Source organism: Xiphophorus hellerii, chromosome 14, assembly GCF_003331165.1.
Source record: "Xiphophorus hellerii strain 12219 chromosome 14, Xiphophorus_hellerii-4.1, whole genome shotgun sequence".
Taxonomy (NCBI): domain Eukaryota; kingdom Metazoa; phylum Chordata; class Actinopteri; order Cyprinodontiformes; family Poeciliidae; genus Xiphophorus; species Xiphophorus hellerii.
The window spans coordinates 27928339-27953064 of NC_045685.1; the positions used below are offsets into that span (position 1 = coordinate 27928339).

At 39.1% G+C, this 24726-nt stretch overlaps 1 protein-coding gene and 1 long non-coding RNA gene across 6 annotated transcripts in view; one reads left to right on the forward strand and one right to left on the reverse strand.

Annotated features, from left to right (window-relative positions):
• The window catches only part of LOC116732602 (Fc receptor-like protein 5), a 291331-nt gene extending 268661 nt beyond the window's left edge, over window positions 1-22670 (forward strand). For 3 of the 5 annotated variants that reach the window (XM_032582899.1, XM_032582898.1, XM_032582900.1), the window contains exons 8-10: window positions 9250-9348; window positions 17273-17380; window positions 21149-22670. In XM_032582899.1, the coding sequence (XP_032438790.1) occupies window positions 9250-9348; window positions 17273-17380; window positions 21149-21210 (269 nt within the window). In that variant the 3' untranslated portion in view covers window positions 21211-22670. Of the gene's footprint in view, window positions 1-9247; window positions 9349-17272; window positions 17381-21148 lie in introns of all 5 variants that reach the window. The other 2 variants (XM_032582901.1, XM_032582903.1) reach the window with 2 other exon arrangements.
• On the reverse strand, window positions 1646-11330 carry LOC116732682 (uncharacterized). Its single transcript, XR_004341850.1, has 3 exons — window positions 11309-11330; window positions 8938-8940; window positions 1646-1655 (listed from the first exon to the last, which is right to left on the reverse strand). It is a non-coding gene; the product is annotated as an uncharacterized LOC116732682 (long non-coding RNA).
• Window positions 22671-24726: the final 2056 nt, after the last annotated feature.

The window sequence follows — 24726 nt, forward strand, 5'->3', positions numbered from 1 at the left end:
ATACGACTCATTAACCCAGTGTTATTTAAGAACCTAAATAAGAGATTTCTAACATAACTTGATTTATTATCTAATAGACTAATCATAGACAGTCCTATATTCTTTCTGCTTAGTAACGACTTTAAAATCTGGCGTTCCTCTGAGTATTTATCACATTCTAACAAGACATGCTCCACTGTTTCCACCTGATTGCAATAATTACAAGCCCCATTCTCATGCTTTCCTATTTTAAAGAGCAAACTATTAAGTCCAGAATGTCCAATTCTAAGTCGAGACATAACTACTTCCTCTTTCCGCCTTCCACTCATATAATTACTATCTCCCACACTCTTTTGAATTGTATATAGTTGTCTCCCATTATCATGGTTATCCCATATCTCCTGCCAAATCTTAATAATTTCTTTTTGAATAATAGATTTACCCTCATTTTTACTCAAAGGAATATTCAGATGAACAATATCTAATTTCAAGGCCTGCTTAGCTAGAATATCTACTTCCTCATTTCCTTCTATACCTACATGAGCCGGAATCCAGACAAATTGAACCAAGCATTTATTGTTATGAAGATGAACTAATAATTGATATATTCTTAATATCAAATCTAATCTGCTAGATTTACCAGATTTAATACTTAATAATGCTGCTTGACTATCTGATGCTATGATAAATGTACTTACTTCCCTATTATCATTACCAAGCAACCATTCTAAGGCCAATATGATGGCTGATAATTCAACTGTAAAAACAGCTAAATGGTCAGCTGTTCTCCTCTTAATCAAGACTTTATGGTGTGGGATATTCACTGCTGCCCCAGTTCTACCACTATGTGGATCTTTAGATCCATCTGTATATATAATTATGTTGTCTTTATATCTTTCAAAATATCTATCAACTACAACCCATTCTGGAGTCTTTCCCTTTTTAAGAATTTCATTTAATTGAAGATCAACTTCTGGAGTTAGAAATAACCATGGAGGAATTTCAGATTGAGGAACTGTAGCACTATACTGGAGCATAGTTAAACCAAGCTGTTTTGCCTTTATTTCCCCAATTCATCCAAAACTATTACAATTTAATTTATGATGTTCCCAACATTCCTTCAGCAACATCTTAGTTGGATGATCACACTTATGTCCTTGTAGGTTCACCCAGTACATGTACATTAATTTCAACCTTCTTAATCTTAGAGGAAGCTCACCGGTTTCTACTTGTAAAGCAGCTAAAGACGATGTTCTGAAAGCTCCACAACAAATCCTCAATGCTTGTGTTTGCTCACTATCAAGTTTTCTCAAATGACTGTCAGCAGCTGCCATATATGCTATACCCCCATAATCCATAATAGATCTCATGAGCGCCTGATAAACTCCCAACAGTGCACTTCTTGAAGCTCCCCATTCCTGTCCTGAGAGACATCTTAACAAATTATTCACCTTTTTACATTTAATTTGAACTAATTCTATTTGATGTTTCCAAGTTAAGCTTTCATCAAAGATGACACCTAAAAACTTCACTGTTTTCACTTGTTCAAGTTTATGTTTATAAAGATTCAACTTAACTTCCTTATGTCTTCTATAAAAGCAAATTACTTGAGTCTTTGCGATTGACATCCTAAAACCCCATTTATTAGCCCAACCTTCCACTTTCAAAATGGCAGCCTGCATCTTTTTCTGTAAATAAACCAGATTATGTCCCCGAATCCATAGAGCACCATCATCTGCAAATAAAGATTTGCCTATACTACTATCTATCTCATCAAAAATATCATTAATCATAATATTAAAGAGAATTGGGCTACACACACTACCTTGGGGGGTACCATTCTCAACAGCATATATAGAAGAGAAATTCACCCCTACCCGAACTTCTATTTCTCTACCAAACAAAAAATCCAAAATCCAATTATAAATCTTACCTCCTATACCAATTTTCCCTAATTTAATCAATAGTCCTTCTTTCCATAACATATCATATGCCTTCTCAATGTCAAAGAACACAGCTATCACTAACTCTTTATTCGCTTGAGCTTTTCTTACTTCTGACTCTAGACACAGAACTGCATCCATCGTATTTCTCCCTTTTCGAAAACCACTCTGGAATGGACAAAATTTATTTTTACTCTCAATAAAATAAGAAAGCCTATCTGTAACAATCTTCTCCATTATTTTCCCTAATTGAGATGTAAGAGCTATAGGTCTATAATTTGATGGGTCTGTTGCATTTTTACCAGGTTTTAAGATGGGAATTATAACTGACTGTTTCCATTCTACCGGAATTCTCCCAGTCATCCAAATCAGATTAAACAATTTTAATATAACAGTAAGAGATGAATATTTAAAATGTTTGAGCATTACATAACACACTCCATCCTTCCCCGGAGTTGATTGCTTAGCATTATTAATAACTTTTTCTAACTCATACATAGAAAAAGGCATATCTAAATCCTGGTTTGAGACTTCTCTCCTAGTAGTAACTTCTGGATTTCCATCCAATAAATCTAATTTATTACTTTTCATTTCTTCAGATAAATTTTCTGAACTATTCACCTTAATTAACGTTACTGCTAATAATTAAGCTTTTTCTTTATTACTAACCGCTATTTTCCCATTTAATTCTAAAACCGGTAAGGAAAAACTCTTTTTAACACCATTCATTTTCTTAATAACTCTCCATACCTCTGACAGTTTGGTCTCTCTTCCAATGGAATTACAGTATTGCCTCCAACAAGCCTTCTTAGCTTCTCTAATAGTCTTCCTAACTATAGCTTGTGCTTTCTTATATTGAATTAGTGCCTCAAAGGTATGACATCTTCTTACCAATTTAAAAGCTTTATTTCTTCCCCTTATAGCAATACTACATTGCTCATTCCACCATGGAGTAGACTTTTTATTTCCTCTTCCCTTTGATTTAGGAATTGAACTTTCAGCTGCATTAATAATGACAGACTTAATATTTGAATAACATATCTCCACATCACAAAACAAATTCTCATCCAGATTATTAAATTGACTATCAACTAAATTTTTAAATAACTCCCAATTAGCGTTACTTAACTTCCATCTTGGAATCTGTCCTTCCTCTTCTTTTATCACTTCAGAACCAACTGAAACTAGAATAGGAAAATGATCACTGCCCATTGGAGAATCAATCACCTCCCAAGAAGTAATTCCAGCTAATGTATTTGAAACCAATGTTAGGTCTAAAACACTCTTTAAATTCCTACAACAATCATATCTAGTAGTGCTGCCATCATTAAGGCAAACCAGAGATTGTAACTCAAGAAATTCTTCAACAGTCTCTCCATTTACATCTGTATTAAGACTCCCCCATAAAATACTATGAGAATTGAAATCACCACACCATACAGTCTTACCTACATTTTGATCATTTACTTCATTGAGATTCTGAATGGACAACTTCTTGTTTGCATTATAAAAATTTATCACCGACATTTGGTCATTTTCTATCCAAATCTTAATAACTATTGATTCATAATTTTCCCCTATTGATTCCACTTTATATCTTATACTGTCTAGTACAAAAGTTGCTACTCCCCCTCCTTGTCTTTCTTTTCTATCATTCCTAATTGATGTATACCCAGAAATTTTGAAATCCAGATGAGGCTTAAGCCAGGTTTCTTGAATGCAAATCAGGTGAGGTTTAACTGTCAAATCTGAAATATATTTCTTAAACTCTAGACCATTACTAATAAGACTTCTTGCATTCCACTGGAAAATAATTATCATAACGAAGAGGGGCCGCCACTGCATGATTGAGGTTGAGAAGATTGTGTCTCATTTAATTTTTTCTTTATTGATTCCCAATTAACATTTTTACAATCAAGATACTTTTGGGCTGCCTTCACTATTATTTGAATTTTTTCCGTTTTCCTTTGTGTTTGAGCAGTGCAGTTAACAACTTCTACCATGAACAATACAAAATCCTCCTTTGTCATGAGTAAAGTGTCACCTTTAATCTTAGAGCATTCTGAACAATTAGATCCTTCTTTTCCTCCTCCAGACACTTTCTTTGGGTATAATATTGATTGAACAGGAACTTTTTTCGTTGCTTCCGCATAAGTAATGCCAGTAGTGACTCTGATTTTCTGAACTTCCTCAGCTCTTTTACTAGCTATGCATCCCCTAAATCCTGAACTATGCCCACCTCCACAATTACAACATTTCAGCGGAGCCCCTTCCTCACATTTCCCATACTCATGATCCCCAGCACATCTCCCACATTTCTGTTTCCCCCTACACACTGCCGCGACATGTCCAAATTTCTGGCATTTAAAGCACCGCAGCGGCGGAGGAATAAATGGTCGGACATCATAACTCATATATCCCACAAACACTTTATCTGGCAGACTGTTCTCTTCAAATTTTAACATGATAGAAAAACTATCACTCCTCTCTCCATTTTTATTTCTTTTCAATCGTTTGGCTTCCACCACTTTCCCTCCTGAAACATTAGACTTGATCTCATCAACTGGTACATCAGGTGGAATCCCCGAAATGACTCCGCATACATACTTCTTGTCATCCAAAAGTCTTCCTCTCACATTCTCACCAAGGATTCTTTTTATATTCAGCGCCCTTTCTTTTTGTTTTATATCATTACAGATAATCAATAACGATCCATCTCTTAATATTTTAACAAATTTCACCTTTCCAACCAGTGAATTGATTTCTTTTGTCAGCTTTATTGGATTCCACTTACCAAAGGACACACCCTCTTTGACAAACTTCAGAACTATTTTAAATTCTGACATCGTAACAGTTTCTCCTTCAGCCTCGGAAACAAATGATTCTATTTGTTGTCTTGATTTTTTCCGTTTATGCTTAGCTTTTTGAATATGCCAAGGTCCTTCATTATCCACATCATCAGCACCCTCTTCCATTTCCGCAAAATCACTACCTGATACATTTCCCTCTGACATCCTTCCAACCATTCACAGTCTGATCGTGCCTCTTCCGCCTTTTCCGTAGCCTTGGCCCCTCGATCCTCTACGCCCCCATCTGATCTCCTCAGCGATCTACCTGCTTTTAAATGCAACTGCTGATTACCTGTCTGGCTAACGAACCAGCTGTGCTCTGTCACGGCATCTTCCAAATATGGGCAAAAGGAAGAATGCACAACACTATACTTTCGGGACAAAATGCCCCGGCTACACTTCTAAGAACAAAATAATAAAAACTGATATGAGACAGAAAAACATCAGTCACATGATAACATCTTCATCTCAGGTCTGGCAGGTTGACCTGAGTCCGGTCCCAAAGCTCTGCTGCAGCCTGCGCCTCTCTATGAAGGGAATTCAGTCAAAGTGACATCAGGCTTCAAATGTTCAGGATACAAGCAGCAAACTGTGAGAATGGAGACAGTCGTCCTCTGTGTCGTAACTTCAACATCCAAAATGGAGGAACTGGTCACTGTTTAGGCATTCATGCTGCTAAAAAGTAAAACAAAACAGAATCTTTTAAATGTAAAGATAACAGTAAAGATATTTTCCCTTTCCAAAGTCATTGCTGGACATATTTGGCTGTTCAAGTGTTTTGTTATGAATTATTGAATACAGAAAATTCAACATATTCACACGTGTTCAGTAGATCCATCCATTTTCTAACACCTTGTCCCTGCTGGGGTCAGGAGGAGCTGCTGCCTCTCCAGCTAATGGTAAGAGGCGGGGTCACCTGGACAGGTAGACAGTCTGTTACAGGGAACACAGAGACAGACAGGACAAACAACCATTAACACACACACACACTCACACCTAGGGAGAATTTAGAGACCAATTAACCTGACAGTCATGTTTTTGGGAGGAAGCCAGAGAACCAGAGAGAACCCACCATGCACAGGGAGAACATGCAGACAGAAAGACCCCAGGCTGGGGTCAGATCAAGGCACAGAAAATGTTCCCTGATCTTTTTAGATCAGGGAACTTTATATGTGCAACATGAGCATTTATTTTAATCTGGGATAAATCTGCACAGTTCTTATTAAAATAAACATTAAAACCCAAAGAAACAATACAAGCAGTGAAAGATTTCAGTTTATTTACAAACTTCTGATCTTTGCTAGAAACACTGTAGTTGTTTTAAAAAGTAACTCGGTTTGGATTCAGTGAGAGGCTTAATAATGTTATGGCTGATTGTAAAGTTGAGCTGTAAAAAGCAAATAGAAAAAATAATTCAGAAACATTTAGTCGTGTCTTCACCTGCAGAACAACCAGAGTTTAAATTTATTTTTATTCTTTTTCTACTGACTCATAGCTGCTCTGATGTGAAGTGAGAAGTGAAACTTGATCTTGTTTCTTCCAGCAGCTCAGACTGGTTGGGCCTCTCTGTGGTCTGGTCTTAGTGGTTTCTTGTTATTTTCCACTTTGTGGTGAAAAGTTTCATCTCTAAAGATGGTCAAGAATCTTGTGGTCTTAGTTTCAGATCAGTTTCCATCACATCTTTAGTGACTCACTGTTTAAAGATATTACAGTTGTTTAAACTTTTTCTCTTTTTGCAGGTTTTTAAAATCTGTCAGGACTAAAAGTTCAGTTTTAAAAACTTGTTGCTGTTTATCAGGTTTTCTTCATAATGTCAGATAAAATGTTTAAATGAATGTAGAGTCTTAACAATAGTTGTTCTGTATAGTAATGAGTCTTTATTTCATTTAGCAGTGACTGATCTAAACCCCATGAACTCCATTGTTACTTATGGACCAAAAATCTGAACCAGATTTAAACTATGTAAATTTATGACAGTAAATATTGTTTCCTGGTTTTAAATGCAGTAATAAAATGGCCAGTTGTGTCTTTAGGGCAAAAGGTCTAACTGGGAAAGTCCCACTAGAGTACAAAGATCACCAGTAACTCAGTCTGGTGCCGATGGTTTTGGCTTCCTAAAGACACTTTTCCACTAGAACGTCTCTAACCGGTTCTGTCCCGGTTCTGTCCCGGTTCTGTCCCAGTTCGCCCTGAACAGATTAATTTGCCATTAGCAGGTCTGACACGACTCAGTCCGGCTGTTCTCAGGATTTTAGGACCAACTTCTGGGGTAGAACTAGCAGCACCAAGTCAGGGTTCGGCACCGAAACCATTTGACAGCTGATCACATTCATTGATTGGCTCATTATTACCGTATTTTCCGCACTACAAGGCGCAACCTAAAAACCTTCAATTTTCTCAAAAGCCGACAGTGAGCCTTATAATCCGGTGCGCCTTATATATGGACCAACATTGAGCCACAACTGGTCTCGCAACTACGGTAAGCAGCTGCCGACTTCATTTTCCCCCGTAGAAGAAGAAGCACGCGGTGCAGGCTGGGTTTTGTGTAACGACCCCAAAATGGCTCCTATTAAGAGACGAGCTTACAACGCAGAGTTTAAGCTCAAGGCGATCAGTGACGCAGTAAAACATGGGAACAGAGCAGCAGCCAGAGAATTTAACATGAACGAATCAATGGTTATAGCGGAAGTGGATCTATATTGTGATTTGATTTACCGTAACAGCATCAGACTGTTTTTTACATGTTTATTGAATCGAGGAAAAGTTCCCCTCCACTATATGTTATACCTTGCTGTTGTTAAAAGATAAACTGTCACCAAAATACCACGTCACTGACTTTACCTCAGGGAAAATAATAAAACAGCTGTTTATTCATTTTGAGAATGAAAGGAGTTTTCAGAACGCTGGTTTGTAATCTATTAATAAAGTTTGACTGACCTGTCTGAATGTTTTGTTGACATTCCCTTTAGCGCAGCTCCATCTAATGATGCATAACGTAACTCCAGCCTCTACTGTAGCGTCTATTCTATGCGCCTTATATATGAACAAAGTTTTAAAATAGGACATTCATTGAAGGTGCGCCTTATAATGCGGAAAATACGGTACCTCAAATCAAACTCCAAACAACGTTTCTCATATATCTGACTGGCCACAGCAACAGCGGTAGCAAGTCTGCTTGGGGGTATTTTCAGTTACTGACAGATTCCAGAAGTGTAGTCAAAAACTAAAACTAACCCAACCAGAGTGTGGAAGGAAAGTCTGAGAGAAAAACAAACTAGATAGTTTTTAATCAGTTCAAAAAGGCCACAGGAAGGGGCGTGCCGTGGTGGCGTAGCGGTTAGCGCGATCCGTATTTGGAGGCCTTGAGTCCTCGATGCGGCCGTCGCGGGTTCGACTCCCGGACCTGACGACATTTACCGCATGTCTTCCTCCCTCTCCTTCCCCGTTTCCTGTCAGCCTGCTATCATATAAGGGACACTAGAGCCCACAAAAAGACCCCCTGGAGGGGTAAAAAAAAAAAAAATTTAACAGGAAGATGGGTAGTGATGATGGAACAGGAACCTTGGAAGATACCAGAGACAGAAGATCCTGAAATCTGGAGCAACGATGCAGGAATACAAAAAGAGGATCTGAGAGTCGGTCCAGAAGTTTGGAGACTCTGTTGATCTTCCAAATATTCAGTTTTGAGTAAAAACTCCATGTTGAGTTAAACTTCAGAGATGCAGCCATGACAGCGTGCGAGGCAGCTAATGTGAAAAGGTGCTAATGATGTGATTAGCACCAGCATCACCCTGTTCAATGCATCAACTATAAACCCGTCTTTCAGGAGACTGAACCAGTGAAAGGCTCAGTGGACTGGAGCAAAGATGGATGCAGTCTGGGAGATAAAGAAACATATTAAAATAAAAACTAGCAACTCAGCCTATCATCAGTAACAGACACAAACCTCCATTTATGTCATAAAAAACAACATGTAGACAAGGTGATTACATGTTAGAAGATGGATGGCGTTCCACATGCTGCCGCTAGTCTGTAGGAGCTGCCTGGTTTTCCTGCTAACTGACTCTAACAGCTCTGCAGTCGTCCAGCTTCCTGTTTCTGTTCTTCAGCTGAATGTGAAGCGGAACATGTTAGAAAACAAATAAAATACCTGAACAGTTAGATACCAGCTGCTGCTCTGTTCAGGATTATTGTCTTTAAAAAGAAATGCCAAATGTTTAAAATGTAAATTCTGCTATAACAACTGTTTCCTCCTTTACAGACAAACTGACTCTAATAAACAATCAACTAATAGTTCAAAGTATCTCATTTCCTACCTTTTATTTTACATTTGCTGCTGTAACATTGATTATGTTATATAATATATATTGATTATATCTAGACTTGAGCAGGTTGGTATTTCTGTGACTAATCTAATTTCTTTACATGCAGGCAGCAGCTTGGACAGAAATAAATGAGATGTTTGTGTTTTTTCTCAGGCAGTGAAGCAGCTGCAGTTTATTCAGCAGTAAAAACAGGAGAAGTGACTTATGGAGAGATAATCATCAACGAGAAGAAGAAGAAACCGAAGGCCAGAGGTAAAACTTCTTCTTTTGCAGAAAGCTTCTTCTTTCTGAAACCACATTTTTAAAAAATGTTTTTAACAGAAAAGAGGATGAAGCAAAAACTTTCTGTTCCTGTAATGAATATGATCACAAAGAAACTTAAATTAAACTATTCACAGTTTAGAAAAACATGAAATGCCTTCAGCATACTGTATGTATGTGAAACACCCATTTCATGATACATCAACATGACTTGTTCCAGTATTCTGTTGTCTCAAACTGATCCATCATCCCTGGTATCTCATAAAAAGGACCAACACCATGAGAAACATCCCACATCATGATGCTTGAACCACCGTGCTTCATCGTCTTCACTGTGGCTGAATTCAGAGTCTGCAGAGTTTGACAAACTGTCTGAGAACAAGAAAGAACAATTTTACTTTATCAGTCCATAAAATATTACGTCATTTCTTTTTAGGTCCGTTAACATGTTCATGTTGCAGCCGCTTCAGCACGTCTGTTTTTTAACAATGGGACTTTGTGGGACTTCCTGCTGGTAGCTTGGCTTCACATAGACATCATCGTCTGATTGTTGCAGAACTCACAGCCAATCACAGACCTTCTCTGATCCTCCTGGAGCTGATCATTGGCTGAACCTTTGCCATTTTGGTTCTTCTCCAATTCATTCTAATATTTGTTTTTCTTTTTATTCCTCGACTTTCTGGTTTTGGATTTTAAAGCATTTGATAGAGGGCTGTTATAAACGAATATTTTAGTAATCAAGTGATTATAAATTATTCTTACGATTAATAAATCGGATTAAAAAATTGTAAAATAAAGTATTGATAAATTTGGCATAACACCGGTGTTACTATCGGATATCAATCAGTCCAGTTTTTCTTTTTTTAATCATTGTCATTTATTGAGGTTTTTTTTCCTTTTCTGTATTCAGTTTGTGAATAAAAGTGTTTATCCAACACAGACATAAAATAATATACAGGACATTAATCCCTACCCAGTAATCCCATTTATCCCAGTAGGTCCACTACATTCCTGTCCCTGACAGAAACGGATCACATTTTAATAAAATGAATCAATCTGGAGCATTATTGTACATTTTGAAATGAGTCCAGAAAGGCCCCATGTTTCTTCACATTTACCAGTTTAGTGTTGGAGAGAATCTAATTGTTTCCAGTTTCAACATGACATAAAGTCACAGAGTCGCTGCTTGTGCTGGTTCTGCACCTGGCAGGTGCTGGTTCTGCCAGCACCTTCCACCTGGTCAGAACTGTGCGCCTCGCTATCAGAGAGCTAAATGCCAGTTCCTGTCGTTTAGAGGCAGGTAAAGGCAACACTGAACCACTGAACCCAAAGAGAGCCAAGAGAGGACCAGGTGTTACTGCCAACCCAGACATCGTAGGAAAACATCTGTCCAGAACTGACCCAGAGCGGGACCAGTACATATGGACCAGTACATATGGACCAGTATATATGGACCAGTGTGGCTACGGCAGTTTTACATTTATTGCAGTGACTTCTGGATAGAAACCAGATAGTTTGCTTTTGGAGAGATGGGCTGTATGTTGACCTGAATGAGAAAATGACACACAGAGAGTTTTGTATTCACCAGGTTTAGTACAGAGTCCAGGTCTCATCCTGTCATATTCAAGTCTTCTTCCCATGAAGTTTTAAGTTCAGGTGAGCAGGTCTCTTTCACAGTCAGCATTTTATTATAAAGCCATGAAACCAGCCCTTTACCAGTCGGTTCAATGATAGGATGGTTTCCAACAGTGTAAACTCTGGCAGAGAAACTGAGCCTGAAAACTGAGACTGAATAAAGTTTCTGGTTTGCAAATATCTAATAAAATGGGATTTAGGTAAACCATATTTATTGCTAAGTTCCTCAAAGGATCCCAAATTGTTCTCTATGAAAAGGTCCTTAAAATGAGTAAGACCCTCCGGTGCCACTCCAGGAACATCCCATCCTGAAAACATGGTGTGAAAAAATAGTTAAGTCCAATTGGACTTAAGAGGGAAAAATAGTGAAGTTTTAAGTATTTCCTAAACTGGCCCCATATTTTCAGCGAGTTTCACTACAGGGGTTAAAACAGGGTTAGATGGAGAGAGTGAAAGTGAGGAACAGAGCAAGGCCAGATGGATATATTGTTACCACTATGTGGCTCCACAGCCACCCAGGTTATAGTAAAAATACCAAAACACTGAACATCTAATGTTGGCGGCCCAATAATAAAACCAGAAATTGGGGGAGGCAAAGCCCCCCCTGCTGTTTAGGTTTTTGGAGTTGTACTTTATTAAGCCTTGGGCGTTTACCCTGCCAAATGAAAGATGAGAGTCGAGTCTAACTCTTTAAAAAAGTAGTAGGAATAAAAACAGGTAATGCCTGAAAGAGGTATAGAAATTTGGGTAGTATATTGATTTTAATTGAGTTGATGCGTCTCACAAGGGACATGGAAAAGGGCGTCCACTCTGTGAGGGATCCTTCACTTGGTTCAACAGCTGAATCAAATTCTCTTTGAACAGATTTTTATGTTTTTTTGTCACTGTGATACCAAGGTATGTGAATTTGTCTTTCAATTCTGAACGGCAGATTAGCTAAATCTGACATATTAGCTTTATTACCTCTGGGGAAAAACTAACTTTTGGTAAAGTTCAGCTTATACCCAGGAATCTGACCAAATTGGCTAAATATATCGAGAGCAAGAGGCAATGAGGTTGATGGTTTGGAAATAAAAAGTAAAAGGTCATCTACATAAAGCGACACTTTATGTTCCATGTCATTCCTCCAAATGCCGGATATCTCTTTACTGGTTTTAATGGCTAGAGGCTCTATGGCCAGATCAAAAAGCAGGGGGCTAAGAGGACAGCCCTGATGGGTCCCTCTTTGGAATTTAAATGGTTTTGAGGTCTGAAAGTTGGTACAAACCGTGGCAGACGGTTGCTGGTATAATAGTTTAATCCATTAAATGAAGTTTCCTCCAAAATCTACTAAGGACAGCAAAAAGATTGTCAAACTCGACCCGGTCAAAGGCTTTTCCAGCTTCCAAAGAGAAAACAACTCAGCCGAATCTGTGGCGCTGGAATAAACGATATTAAGCAGCCATCTAACATTAAAATATGATTTAATGAAACCTGTTTGTCTTTTGATGGTAAAACAGTTTCGAGTCTACGGGCAAGAATTTTAGAAGAGAGAAAGGTCTGTATGAGCTGCTTTCCACTGGATCTTTGCCCTTTTTTAAATAAGTGCAATACAAGTTTGGTAAAATGATTGAGGAAGGGATCCGTGTTTAAAACAATCAGTAAGGGTGGAGCTGAGCTGCACAGAGAGTAAGTCTGATTGTTTGACAGATACTGAGGGGAGACGATCCGGTCCTGGCATTTCCCAGGTTGCATTGAGGCTGTTGCTAGGGCGACCTCTGCCTGGGAGATGGGTTCATCTTACTTGTTCTTAGGTTCTGGTGAAATTACAGGGATGTGAAGTTTAGCTAGACAATCATCAGTCATGTTAGAATTGGTCTGTGATTGTGAGCTGTAGAGCTCCTCATAAAAGTCCCTGAATGCATCATTAATTTGACCGTGATCTGTGACTATACTGCCATCTTGGTTTCAAATTCTAGAAATAGTTTGCCTTGCCCTAGAGCCCTTGAGCAATAGTTTATCGTGTTTGTCGCCATGCACATAAAATTTGGATTTGTTGTGTAAAAGCAGGCGTTCAGCTGAGTGTGTTGTCAATAGATCAAGCCTTGTTTTGAACAGTTCAGGACTCTGATTCAGAGCATATTTTACATCAACCTCTTTGATTTGTTGAATTAGGTTGTTCTGTTCATAGGTGGTTTTGTGTTGAACAGGCAATAATCTGGCCTCTAATGTTGGCATTAAAAGCATCCCATACCACAAGGCTGGAGGTCTCGTGGGAAGAGTTAGTAGCAAAACAGAAACATCTCATCTTGAATAAACTTTACAAAGTTTTCATCCGACAGCAGGGTTGAATTGAAACACCGTGGTCCAGTTCTTAGGGGAGGTGAGGAAGGAACAGGGACAGAGTGAGTGGGGCGAGATCTGAAATAACGATGCTTTGATGGTCACAGGAACGGATCTGCTGCAGCCTTTTAGCATCTGTAATAAAATAATCGATTCTTGAATAAGTTTTGTGTACATGTGAGAAGTAGGAGTACTTCCTCTTGTCAGGATTTAAAGTACTCCACACATCACACAGATAAAAAGGTTTGGATGACTGATGCAGACTTGCTTATGACATAACTTTTAAGGGATGAGCGGTCCAAAGCTGGGTCCAGCCAACAGTTGAAATCGCCCCCTAGGACCAGTGAGTATTTATTGAGGTCAGGTAGGAAAGAAAATAGTTGTTTAAAAAAAATCTCATCATCTGTATTAGGACCATAAACATTGACCAGGGCGACCAGAGTGCCGTTTAGTTTCCCATTTACTATAATAAACCTGCCATGTTCATCAGCCACCAGGTTGTCAGCCTCAAACAGAGTACAGTATTCTGGCTGATCAGCATGGAGACCATCGTCCCTTAACCTGAAAACGGGAGTGAAAACATTGTCCCCTCCAGCATGATAGGAGACGACCCCCATCTGAACTCCTGATGTGAGTCTCCTGCAGAAACACCACATCTTTATTAAATTGTTTAATATGGGAGAAAACCTTCCTTCTCTTCACTGGCTGGTTTAAACCTTTGACATTCCAACTTAAAAAATTAAATGCTGACTCATGATTTCAGAGTTTGTGTGCTACCTTACTTTGATAAGTACGATAGCAGTACAGCAGGCAGAGATTGAAACAAAAGAGGTGAAGAAAAGTTACAGAACCCTGTGAGACCCCTGGCTGTGACCTTAGCCTCCCCCCATAAAACTCCCCATCATAAACAGCTGCCAGATAAAAATCAACAATGTGGCAGCAAGCTCTCCAAACTTAACATTCTCAGAGATCCAATCTTTCAATAACTAACAACCTCGGAATCAGAGAAACAGAACTGCCTATAGCAAACTAACCACTGCTCCTAGTGGGCATGGAGTAGGTGTAGACCCCCCACACTGATACAGATTTTTGAGACATAATTTACTGGCCTCCATGAACACTTTAGAAAAGTAGTAATGTAATAAAATTTAAAGCAACCACAAGAAATGGCATGGAAAGAGGCTCCAGACACTGCTGGGAAGAACAAACAGGTATTAATAGAGCTGCCCTTCCATTCATAAAGTCCAATACCAACCAAAAGGATGGCCAGAATAAGTCCATTGGTAAAAAAAGTAATATGATAACAGGCTATATTTACAGTACCTGCTGCGCCCGGAGGAAAAGCAGCCCGCCTGTGTTTCTGGACTAAGCCCTCGGTAGAGCGTTGCTCCTTTATTGGTCTTCCTGTGGTTCTGAAAGCCTCTTGATGAAATGTTGAACCTCTTCCACCAAACCTAGAAACTTTTTGGCACCGCTGGATTGCGTTATGCGAAGACGGGCTGGGAAGAGAAGAGCCAGCTTCAGGCCCCGCTTGTAGAGCTCTGCCATGATGTCCTGATACTCTGCATGTTGGGCCAGGATGTCTGGGCTGTAGTCCTCCACAATACGAACAGATGCACCTCCGTAGTCGAGCTTTCCTCTCTTCCCGAATGATGAGGTCTTTGGTCAGGTATCGATCCAGGCGAAGGATCACCGGGCGAGGTGGACGTCCTGCGGGCCATTTAGTTGCCAGAGAGCGGTGCTCTCTATCGAGCTCTGGTGGAGACGGAGCTCCTCTTTCCCAAATAACTCACAGAGAAGGTTGGAGAAAAAGTGAGTATGGGGCCCACTTTCAGTGTCTTCGGGCAGACAGAGGATGCGGATGTTCTGCCATCTGCTGTGGCTCTCCAGGTCACTTTGTCTTTTAGCTTGGCGTTGTTTTCACAGAGAGCAGCACATGAGTCTTCAAGGCCAGCCGCTCGCTGGCCCAGATCCTCTAAGGAGGAGACTGGCTCTGCCTGTTCCTCCAGGGTTTGCTGCACCTGGTCCAGCTTGGAGCTCAGCTTGTTGGCAGAAGATTTGAACTCAGATTTTAGATCCTCACTGTGCTGCTGAAGCAGTGCAGTGATAGCCTCTAGCGCTAATCTAGCTTCCAACTTCTTACTTCCTTTCACGCTCATACAGGCCACCAGTAGTGGGTAAATAATCAAAAACACCAGCCAAGATGTTTTTGTATTGAGTAAAATTAGCTTTCTGTGGGATGAAATTAGTTAAGAGGCTGGATTTTTCCAGAGCAGTCCGTTGCTACCTCTACCCTGTCCGCATGGGAAACCGGAAGCCCAGTTTTTCATTTTTGAGCGTCCCTAACAGTTACTTTTTTGTAGTTTAGTAACAATAATAGCTCACAAACCTAAAAGAAATTAAAGGGGAGAATAACAACAAAAACCAGGGTTTCTAGCAAACAAATCCTCCATCACAGCAGCACAAAGCTGCAGCACACAGGATGCTGCCCAATTGGCCAAGAGGCCCTGAAATCAGTTTCCCAGCTAGCCTTATACTGCTAATCAAGAGGCAGAGTGAAACCAGCTGGGCCTGCTCAACCTGCTTGAGGAAATTGGGATTGATAAAGTTCAAGTTAGTTTGGCAGTTGTCTCTCCTGCCATCCCACCATGGGTTTTAGAACAGGCTGAAGTTGACTTAAAATTATTGGAAAAGGGAAGAGAGATGGAAAAGAATGAAGTGGAAAATTATATTAATAAAGAATATTCAAAGTATATCCAAGTATATACAGACGCTTCAAAAATGTCAAATAATCAAGTAGGGATAGCATTTATTGCTCCAGATTTAAATGTTATGGAAAATAAAAGAATTAGTGATAAACTAACAGTGTATACAGGCGAATTAATGGCAATTTTAATAGCCTTAGAATGGATAGAGGGAATAGGAAAAGGAAAGTTTGTAATTTGTTCAGATTCTAGTAGTGCATTAATTAGTATAAAAGGAATGAAATCAGAAGTTAGGCAAGATATTATGGAGGATATAGTTCAGATAATTTTCAGGATAAAGAAGAAAGGACCTCAGATTAAATTAATTTGGATTCCTGCTCACATCGGTGTGGTAGGAAATAAACTGGCAGATTATTTTGCTAAGAGAGCCTCTAATAAAGAAATTGTTGAATTAAATATTAAAATAAGTAGAAATGAGATAAAAAGTGTTGTTAAGCAGTATATGAAGGAAAAATGGCAAGAACAGTGGGATAGAGGAGAAAAAGGGAGATTTTATTATAAAATTCAAAAAAGAGTTGGGGGGTATAGAAAAGGTAATAGGGATAGAAGGGAAGAAGATTTTATTTCTAGAATCAGATTTGGGCATACAAGGTTAAATAGTACTCTTAAGTTAATTAATAAACACAGTACAGGTTGTTGTGAATATTGTGGAGAGATGGAAACAATACAGCATGTATTTTTAGAATGCAATAAGTATGTAAGGGAGAGAGAGATGTTGGTTAATGAGATGAATAATTGTAAATTAGATTTAGAAGAAATATTTCAGAAATCGTCAGGAGATATAATATTTGAGAGTATTTTTAGATTTCTAAGAAGGACGGGTATTATGGGGAGGGTATAAGCGTGTGATCCATACTCCAACCTGGAAGGTGGCGGTAATGCACCTGTAAGTTGTTTGCCAACCGCCATAAAACAAGAAGAAGAAGAAGAAGAACCTGCTGGAGTTCAGCAGCAACCTGAGCAGGAGGAGAAATCCTGCATGCAGCCACCACTGCATGTAACAAACACTTTTCCAGGCAAATTGAATCTAAACAATAACTAACTAATAATTATTTGTGCCTAATTTTCTACTTTAGCTTTGACTGTAATTGACTGTAACTAGAATTCAGCAGGTTTCACTGTTGACTGATCTTTGATCTTTACATGCAGGCAGCAGATTGGACAGAAATAAATGACTTTTTATCTTTTATCAGGCAGTGAAGCAGCTGGAGTTTATTCAGCAGTAAAAACAGGAGATGGGACTCATGGAGAGAGAGTCATCAACCAGAAGAAGAAGAAGAAGCAGAGGTCAAAGGCCAGAGGTAAAGTTTTCTGAGTTTTTCTTTGTTTTGTGTTTGTTTTCTATGACTTCTCTGCCCAAACTTATTTTTAGCATAAGATGTTCTCTTTCAAGGTGGAGCTAAAGTGTAAAACCTCAAAAGCTCCTCCTACTGTAAAATACGGTGGTTACATAATATGATGTAACACCAGCCTGTCAATGATCAGTAGTTGGTTTCAGACTTAATGTTGTCATGATGTGTGGATGAAGTTGGACCAAAATACAAGCAGAATTCAAGTCTTTGATGAAATAAAGTTTTCATTAAATAAATCCAAAAACAACTTATAAAAACTTTGATGAATGTCCAGGAAATCAGGAAACAACAGAGACTGAAAAAACAGAAGAAACCAGAGAGGAGAGATGAAAGAGATGTTACGGCCCGGCTCGGATGGCCGCAACAAAATATAGGGAGGACACGGCAACCAGCAACATTTTTTAAACCCTACAGAGGAATTTATTAAAAACAACCAATTGTCTAGGAGTGCAATGGGCGGAAGCCCAAGACGTGACAGTTCAGCGCTCCCTCAGCCTGGTCCTTCCCTAGTCGTAGATCCGGTTTGGCCCCACAGGTCTCAGCTCCCACACCCTGAGTGTCTGGAGGCCCCTGAGTGTCTAGAGGCCCCTGAATGTCTGGAGGCCCCTGAGTGTCTAGAGGCCCCTGAATGTCTGGAGGCCCCTGAGTGTCTGGAAGCCCTTGAATGTCTGGAGGCCCCTGAGTGTCTGGAGGCCCCTGAGTGTCTAGAGGCCCCTGAATGTCTGGAGGCCCCTGAATGTCTGGAGGCCCCTGAGTGTCTGGAGGCCCCTGAGTGTCTGGAAGCCCCTGAATGTCTGGAGGCCCCTGAGTGTCTGGAGGCCCCTGAGTGTCTGGAGGCCCCTGAATGTCTGGAGGCCCCTGAGTGTCTGGAGGCCCCTGAGTGTCTGGAGGCCCCTGAGTGTCTAGAGGCCCCTGAATGTCTGGAGGCCCCTGAATGTCTGGAGGCCCCTGAGTGTCTGGAGGCCCCTGAGTGTCTGGAAGCCCCTGAGTGTCTGGAGGCCCCTGAGTGTCTGGAGGCCCCTGAATGGCCCCTACCAGCAGCTACTGAGTTTTCTTTGCCTTGATATCCCAGTCTTATAATTCTAGATCTAGAGGTTTAACATCAACTATTATATAGTTTTAACCCCTTTGAGTTTCTGATCTATAAATCAGTCTGCAGCCAGGTTGTTCTAGAGGTTAAATAGATATTATTAGGGCTTCATTAGTAAAATGGCAGCAAATTAGCTTATTTCATAACTTCATGACCTTTGACCTTCTCTCCTCTGGTCTGTTTAACAGCTACAGTCTCAGATCAGCTCAGCCCTCCAGGACTGTCAGCAGCAGAAACAGAAACTTTTTACCTGTTGGGGAAAATAGAGACTAGATTTGCTTTGCATTTCCTGCATGATGGCGATGATCCAGTAGGATCCAGTTAGATTCTTGGTTAATGTGGGTTGTTGCTATGTTGTTGTACGGAGTTTTTGTTCAATGTGGCCCTTTTTAAATTTGAGCCCCTGACCCTCCATAGGTCTCTGCACGGCCCTGTGTCTAGTCAAAGCCGGCAGCAGAGTCTCATTGTGGCAGAAAGCAGAAGTGATCCATTTGCTTCGTCATTCAGTTTCTCTGAACAAAACGTTCCTGTGAAACCACAATCATCGTCTCATCATCGTGTTTATGGTGAAACTTTCCATCAGAAGCTGAGAGCAAAACGTTTCAACATCAACATTATTTATCGTTTTTATTCCTTTTCTCCAGGATAATGTCAGGTTTTCTCATTTTTCCATCAGATCATGAACAGAAAGTTAAATATTTTCAGAGTTTTCTTGTGGTTTGGAGCAAAGAGCAGAACTGAGTTCTAGAAACTTGTCAAGGTTTCATGTTTGTGAATCGGAGGCTGAGAGACTCTGACTGGAGGAATCAGTTTGTCCTGTTGATCCTGCTGAGTGTTTTTCTACCTGAGGATTGTCCAGGTGCTGCAGAGCTGCTGTTCTCCTTTCATCATGTGTGTTTGAGCAGAGATGAATCTGAAACTCTGACTGCAGTCTGGATTCCTGATGTCCGTTAGATCCAAGCGTCTGAATGAGGAAATGAGTTTTAGCAGAACAGAATCTGATCGTTACATCAAACTTTAAGTTTCTCACTGAAACAGTAAAACAAAGTCAGTGAGGTTTGAATAAATCTGCCTCTTTGGTGCTTTAATGGAGAAAAATGAGGGAAGATTAAATGTTTTCAGTCACATTTAAAACTAAAGATGAAGTTTTTCCACTCTGAGTGTCGATCAGATGCTGGACATGAAACGTTTGGACTTTAATCCACCATCAGATTAACATCAGATGCTTTTAGTCTCTCAGTTTCATCCTGACTTGATGTTTTCTGTTGTTTTCACATCTAAAAGCAGAAGTTCATCTTCCTCCTCCAGCTGTTATCTGAATGTCTTTGCTTCTGTTTTCTGCTCATTTTTTCCGATCATAATTTTAGAACCGTTTTTCTCCTCTGTGGTGAAATGTGTTCAGTTTTTCTGGTAGAGGCAGGAAGTTGATCAGTTCCTGTTTTCAGGTTTAAACACATCAGCAGGATTTATATTTAGTGATTAGCTGAGCAGCTGCAGAGGAAAGATAAAAAACTGAAAACCTGAAGATGTTCATGACAGAAACAGAGGAGGGAAAGTTTCTGATCCTCCTGCTCTCAGGATGAAACTTCATTTATTATAAGTATCAGATTAATATCAGATTAATCTGATAATCTGATCAGAGGTCAGACTGTCCTGACCTTTAATTTCTACTAACAGGTTTTATCTCTGATCATTTCAGCATTTTTGATCAAAACATTTCAGGATCCAGATGAAATTCTCCGGTTTGGTTCTGATCAGGTCCAGTTGCAGACATGGTACTGGTTCTGATCTGGTTTGGTAAATAAACAGTTGATGATAAATATCAGAACCAGATGTGGAGCCGCAGCGTTTGAAGGCCTGATGGTTTCTGACTTCATCCTGCAGTGAGTTTCACTGCTGCTGCCTGTTCAGGTCGACCCGATCCATCCATGTTCAGAACCACTGCTGTTCTGCATGTGAACAGAACCGGTCCACCTGCTGGTCCAAACAGCACATTCTGAACCCAAAAGAATCAGCTTTATTCAACAAACCTGTAAAAAAATAACTTTAAAATAACAGAATATTCCAGACTGAAGAGGGAGAAGTTAGTTTGGGTTCTGCTGTTCATCTCCAGCAGAACCAGAGGACCAACTGGGCCGACCTCCGGTCCATCAGAGGAGAAACAGAACCAGAACCAAACAGGAACAAACTGATGTTTTCTGTGTTTTTGTGTCTAAAATAGTTTTTTACGGTGAAGAGATAATATTATCTTTACATGAATAGAGGACAGAAATTATATTTTTATTCTTCTTTCTGCTCCTTTTCACTCATGATTTCTATTATTTACATGAATTATTCATATTTATTATTGAATGAAATGAAAATCTAATGGAAATCAACAGATTAAGATCCAAACTATTTAGTTTTTCTCTTTAAATCAACGTCAGGAATCTGAAATGAAGGCAGGAGGATTGATCCTCTTTTATCAATGAAATAGACAAAAACAGAAACATGGAAATAATAAAACATGAAAAATGAAACGTTTGTTTAAACTCATTAATTCTCGTCTCACATTTATAAATTAGTTTTTCTGTTTCTTTGCTGCAGTTTAAAATCTTTATCAAACTTTTTGTTGTTTTTGTTTCCAGAGAATCAACCAGACCCAAATCTTCTCTACTCCTCAGTGAGGTCGCCCAGAGTTGACCTCTGACCTCCAGCAGCTGTTAGCTTCTCATCGCTGAGTCAGATCTACTGGGATTTAGCTGGACTGGTTTCCAGTAGCAGCCCAGGAAACCAGTAGCATGAGCTAAGTGTTGCATTCAGAGACTGGGCTAGCGGCTAACAGCAGCCCAAGCTAACAACAAGCTAACAACAAGCTAACAACAAGCTAATTCTTTGCTTTTTATGTATTTTAACTGAGCAGCAACATGTTGACCAGCAGAGGAAATAAAACATTTAATTCCAGCAGCTGTTACTGTGCGGCGGCCATGTTGGATTTTAAGCTCTGGGTTTAAATGTTTGAATGTTTTTAATCTGGAAATTTAAAGTTTCAGATTAGCTTCATGCTAATTTAGCTTCTGAAGATGGAAAGGATTTTATTTTAAACTTTACAATAAATAATTTTCTGGTGTCTCAGAATCTGCATCAAATAATAAATGAATGAATTTATTCTGTTTTTTATGTAACTTTAATGTTAGTCTCAGGTTTAGAGGTGATTTTATAATAACTTAATTTCTACTAAACTCTTGTTTGTGTTTAGTTCAGAGACAACAGATGTCATTTTGTTACTGTTACCCTGAACAGATTGAATTACAATATAAATCTTAATTTACTGATAAAACAGCAGAAAATGAGTTAATGGTGAAAACTGAAGATTCTGCTGTTATTTGATCAGCTTTAAATCCAGACATGGTGGCTGAAGCTGAACATCAGAGTCTGATTTATCCTGATGGATGAGAAGCTGGAGATCCTAAAATACTGATTTCACTCAGACATGAAGCTTCTTTAAAACTGTTTCATGAACTAAAAGAGGATTTTCAGTTTTTATCAGCTCTGAGTTCAGATGGAGGTTTTATTTACAGCTGAGAGCTTCAGTGATGAAGGAGTGATGAAGAGGAGGCTGATCTAACTCAGCTTCATCACTCAGGTTGAGATCAGCCTGACTGCTAATATGACCTGAACTTTAAGTCTTTTATTTCATCATCTAACTTCTGGTTTCAGTAACTTAATGCAGCCTGTAGATAAACCAACATCAGCAGCAGAAACTCGTCTTCTTGTTTCCTGTTTCTGTTTTTCTCCTCATTGTGGAAAAAGTTTGACCTTTGACCTTCTTCTTCCCATTGTTGCTTCAGGCTCTGATGTTTCCAGACTTTTCTTCATCTGTTGGCTCCTTTAATCAGCCATCAGGTTAAATCAGCTCCTTTTAGCCTCTCAGTTTTCACCATAACTCCACATTTATGGTTATTTTTAACACCTAAAAGCAGAAAATCACATGTTGCAGCTGCTAGCTGAACATTTCTGATCATTTTTTCTGATCATAATTTTAGCAGTGAACCGTTTTTCTCCTCTGTGGTGAAATGTGTTTATTGTTGCTGATAGAGACGAGAAGCCGATCAGTTCCTCTTCTCTACATGATTTATATTTAGTGATTAAAAAACTGTGAAAACTTGATGCTGTTGATGGTGAGAAATGTTTGAGTTTAAAAACAGAAACAGGAAAAGTTTCAGCTTCCTGGTCATGTGGTTCTAAATATCTGATTTCTCTGAAATGTTTAACTCAGTTTAAAAAAGAAATGAGGCAAAGTGTTGACCTTTAACCTCAGAGTTTATCTCACATTAATTCATCTGATTAAAACGGTTGGTTCACATGGATAAAACTGTTGGTTCACATGGATAAAACTGTTGGTTCACATGGATAAAACTGTTGGTTCACATGGATAAAACTGTTGGTTCACATGGATAAAACTGTTGGTTCACATGGATAAAACTGTTGGTTCACATGGATAAAACTGATGGTTCACATGGATAAAACTGTTGGTTCACATGGATAAAACTGTTGGTTCACATGGATAAAACTGTTGGTTCACATGGATAAAACGGCTGGTTCACATGGATAAAACTCTTGGTTCACATGGATAAAACTGTTGGTTCACATGGATAAAACGGCTGGTTCACATGGATAAAACTCTTGGTTCACATGGATAAAACTGTTGGTTCACATGGATAAAACTCTTGGTTCACATGGATAAAACTGTTGGTTCACATGGATAAAACTCTTGGTTCACATGGATAAAACTGTTGGTTCACATGGATAAAACTGTTGGTTCACATGGATAAAACTGTTGGTTCACATGGATAAAACTGTTGGTTCACATGGATAAAACTGTTGGTTCACATGGATAAAACTGTTGGTTCACATGGATAAAACTGTTGGTTCACATGGATTAAACTGTTGGTTCACATGGATAAAACTGTTGGTTCACATGGATAAAACTCTTGGTTCACATGGATAAAACTGTTGGTTCACATGGATAAAACTCTTGGTTCACATGGATAAAACTGTTGGTTCACATGGATAAAACTGTTGGTTCACATGGATAAAACTGTTGGTTCACATGGATAAAACGGCTGGTTCACATGGATAAAACTGTTGGTTCACATGGATAAAACTCTTGGTTCACATGGATAAAACTCTTGGTTCACATGGATAAAACTCTTGGTTCACATGGATAAAACTGTTGGTTCACATGGATAAAACTCTTGGTTCACATGGATAAAACTGTTGGTTCACATGGATAAAACTGTTGGTTCACATGGATAAAACTGTTGGTTCACATGGATAAAACTGTTGGTTCACATGGATAAAACTCTTGGTTCACATGGATAAAACTCTTGGTTCACATGGATAAAACTCTTGGTTCACATGGATAAAACTGTTGGTTCACATGGATAAAACTCTTGGTTCACATGGATAAAACTGTTGGTTCACATGGATAAAACTGTTGGTTCACATGGATAAAACTGTTGGTTCACATGGATAAAACTGTTGGTTCACATGGATAAAACTGTTGGTTCACATGGATAAAACTCTTGGTTCACATGGATAAAACTGTTGGTTCACATGGATAAAACTGTTGGTTCACATGGATAAAACTGTTGGTTCACATGGATAAAACTGTTGGTTCACATGGATAAAACTCTTGGTTCACATGGATAAAACTGTTGGTTCACATGGATAAAACTGTTGGTTCACATGGATAAAACTGTTGGTTCACATGGATAAAACTGTTGGTTCACATGGATAAAACTGTTGGTTCACATGGATAAAACTCTTGGTTCACATGGATAAAACTGTTGGTTCACATGGATAAAACTGTTGGTTCACATGGATAAAACTGTTGGTTCTCAGTCAGTGAAGTTAAAACCCACAATGGTCACAGAAAATCACTGGAATCTGACAAAGATAATAATGAATAAAGATTCTATGAAAATGAAGAAATGAAAGTCAGACATTGATTTTTAAACATCTTCAACATAATTATTTAAAATTAAACTCATGAATCAGGCCTGGATTAAATGATATTTATATATATTGATATTTTGTTGCTCAACCTTTTGACTCGATCAACCAAACGATTCCTGAAACTATCAGTGAGATTCTGGTATTTTATCTCTCTGCTCATCAGCAAACATGTTTCAGCTCCTTCAGTAGGATTCAGGTCAGAGGT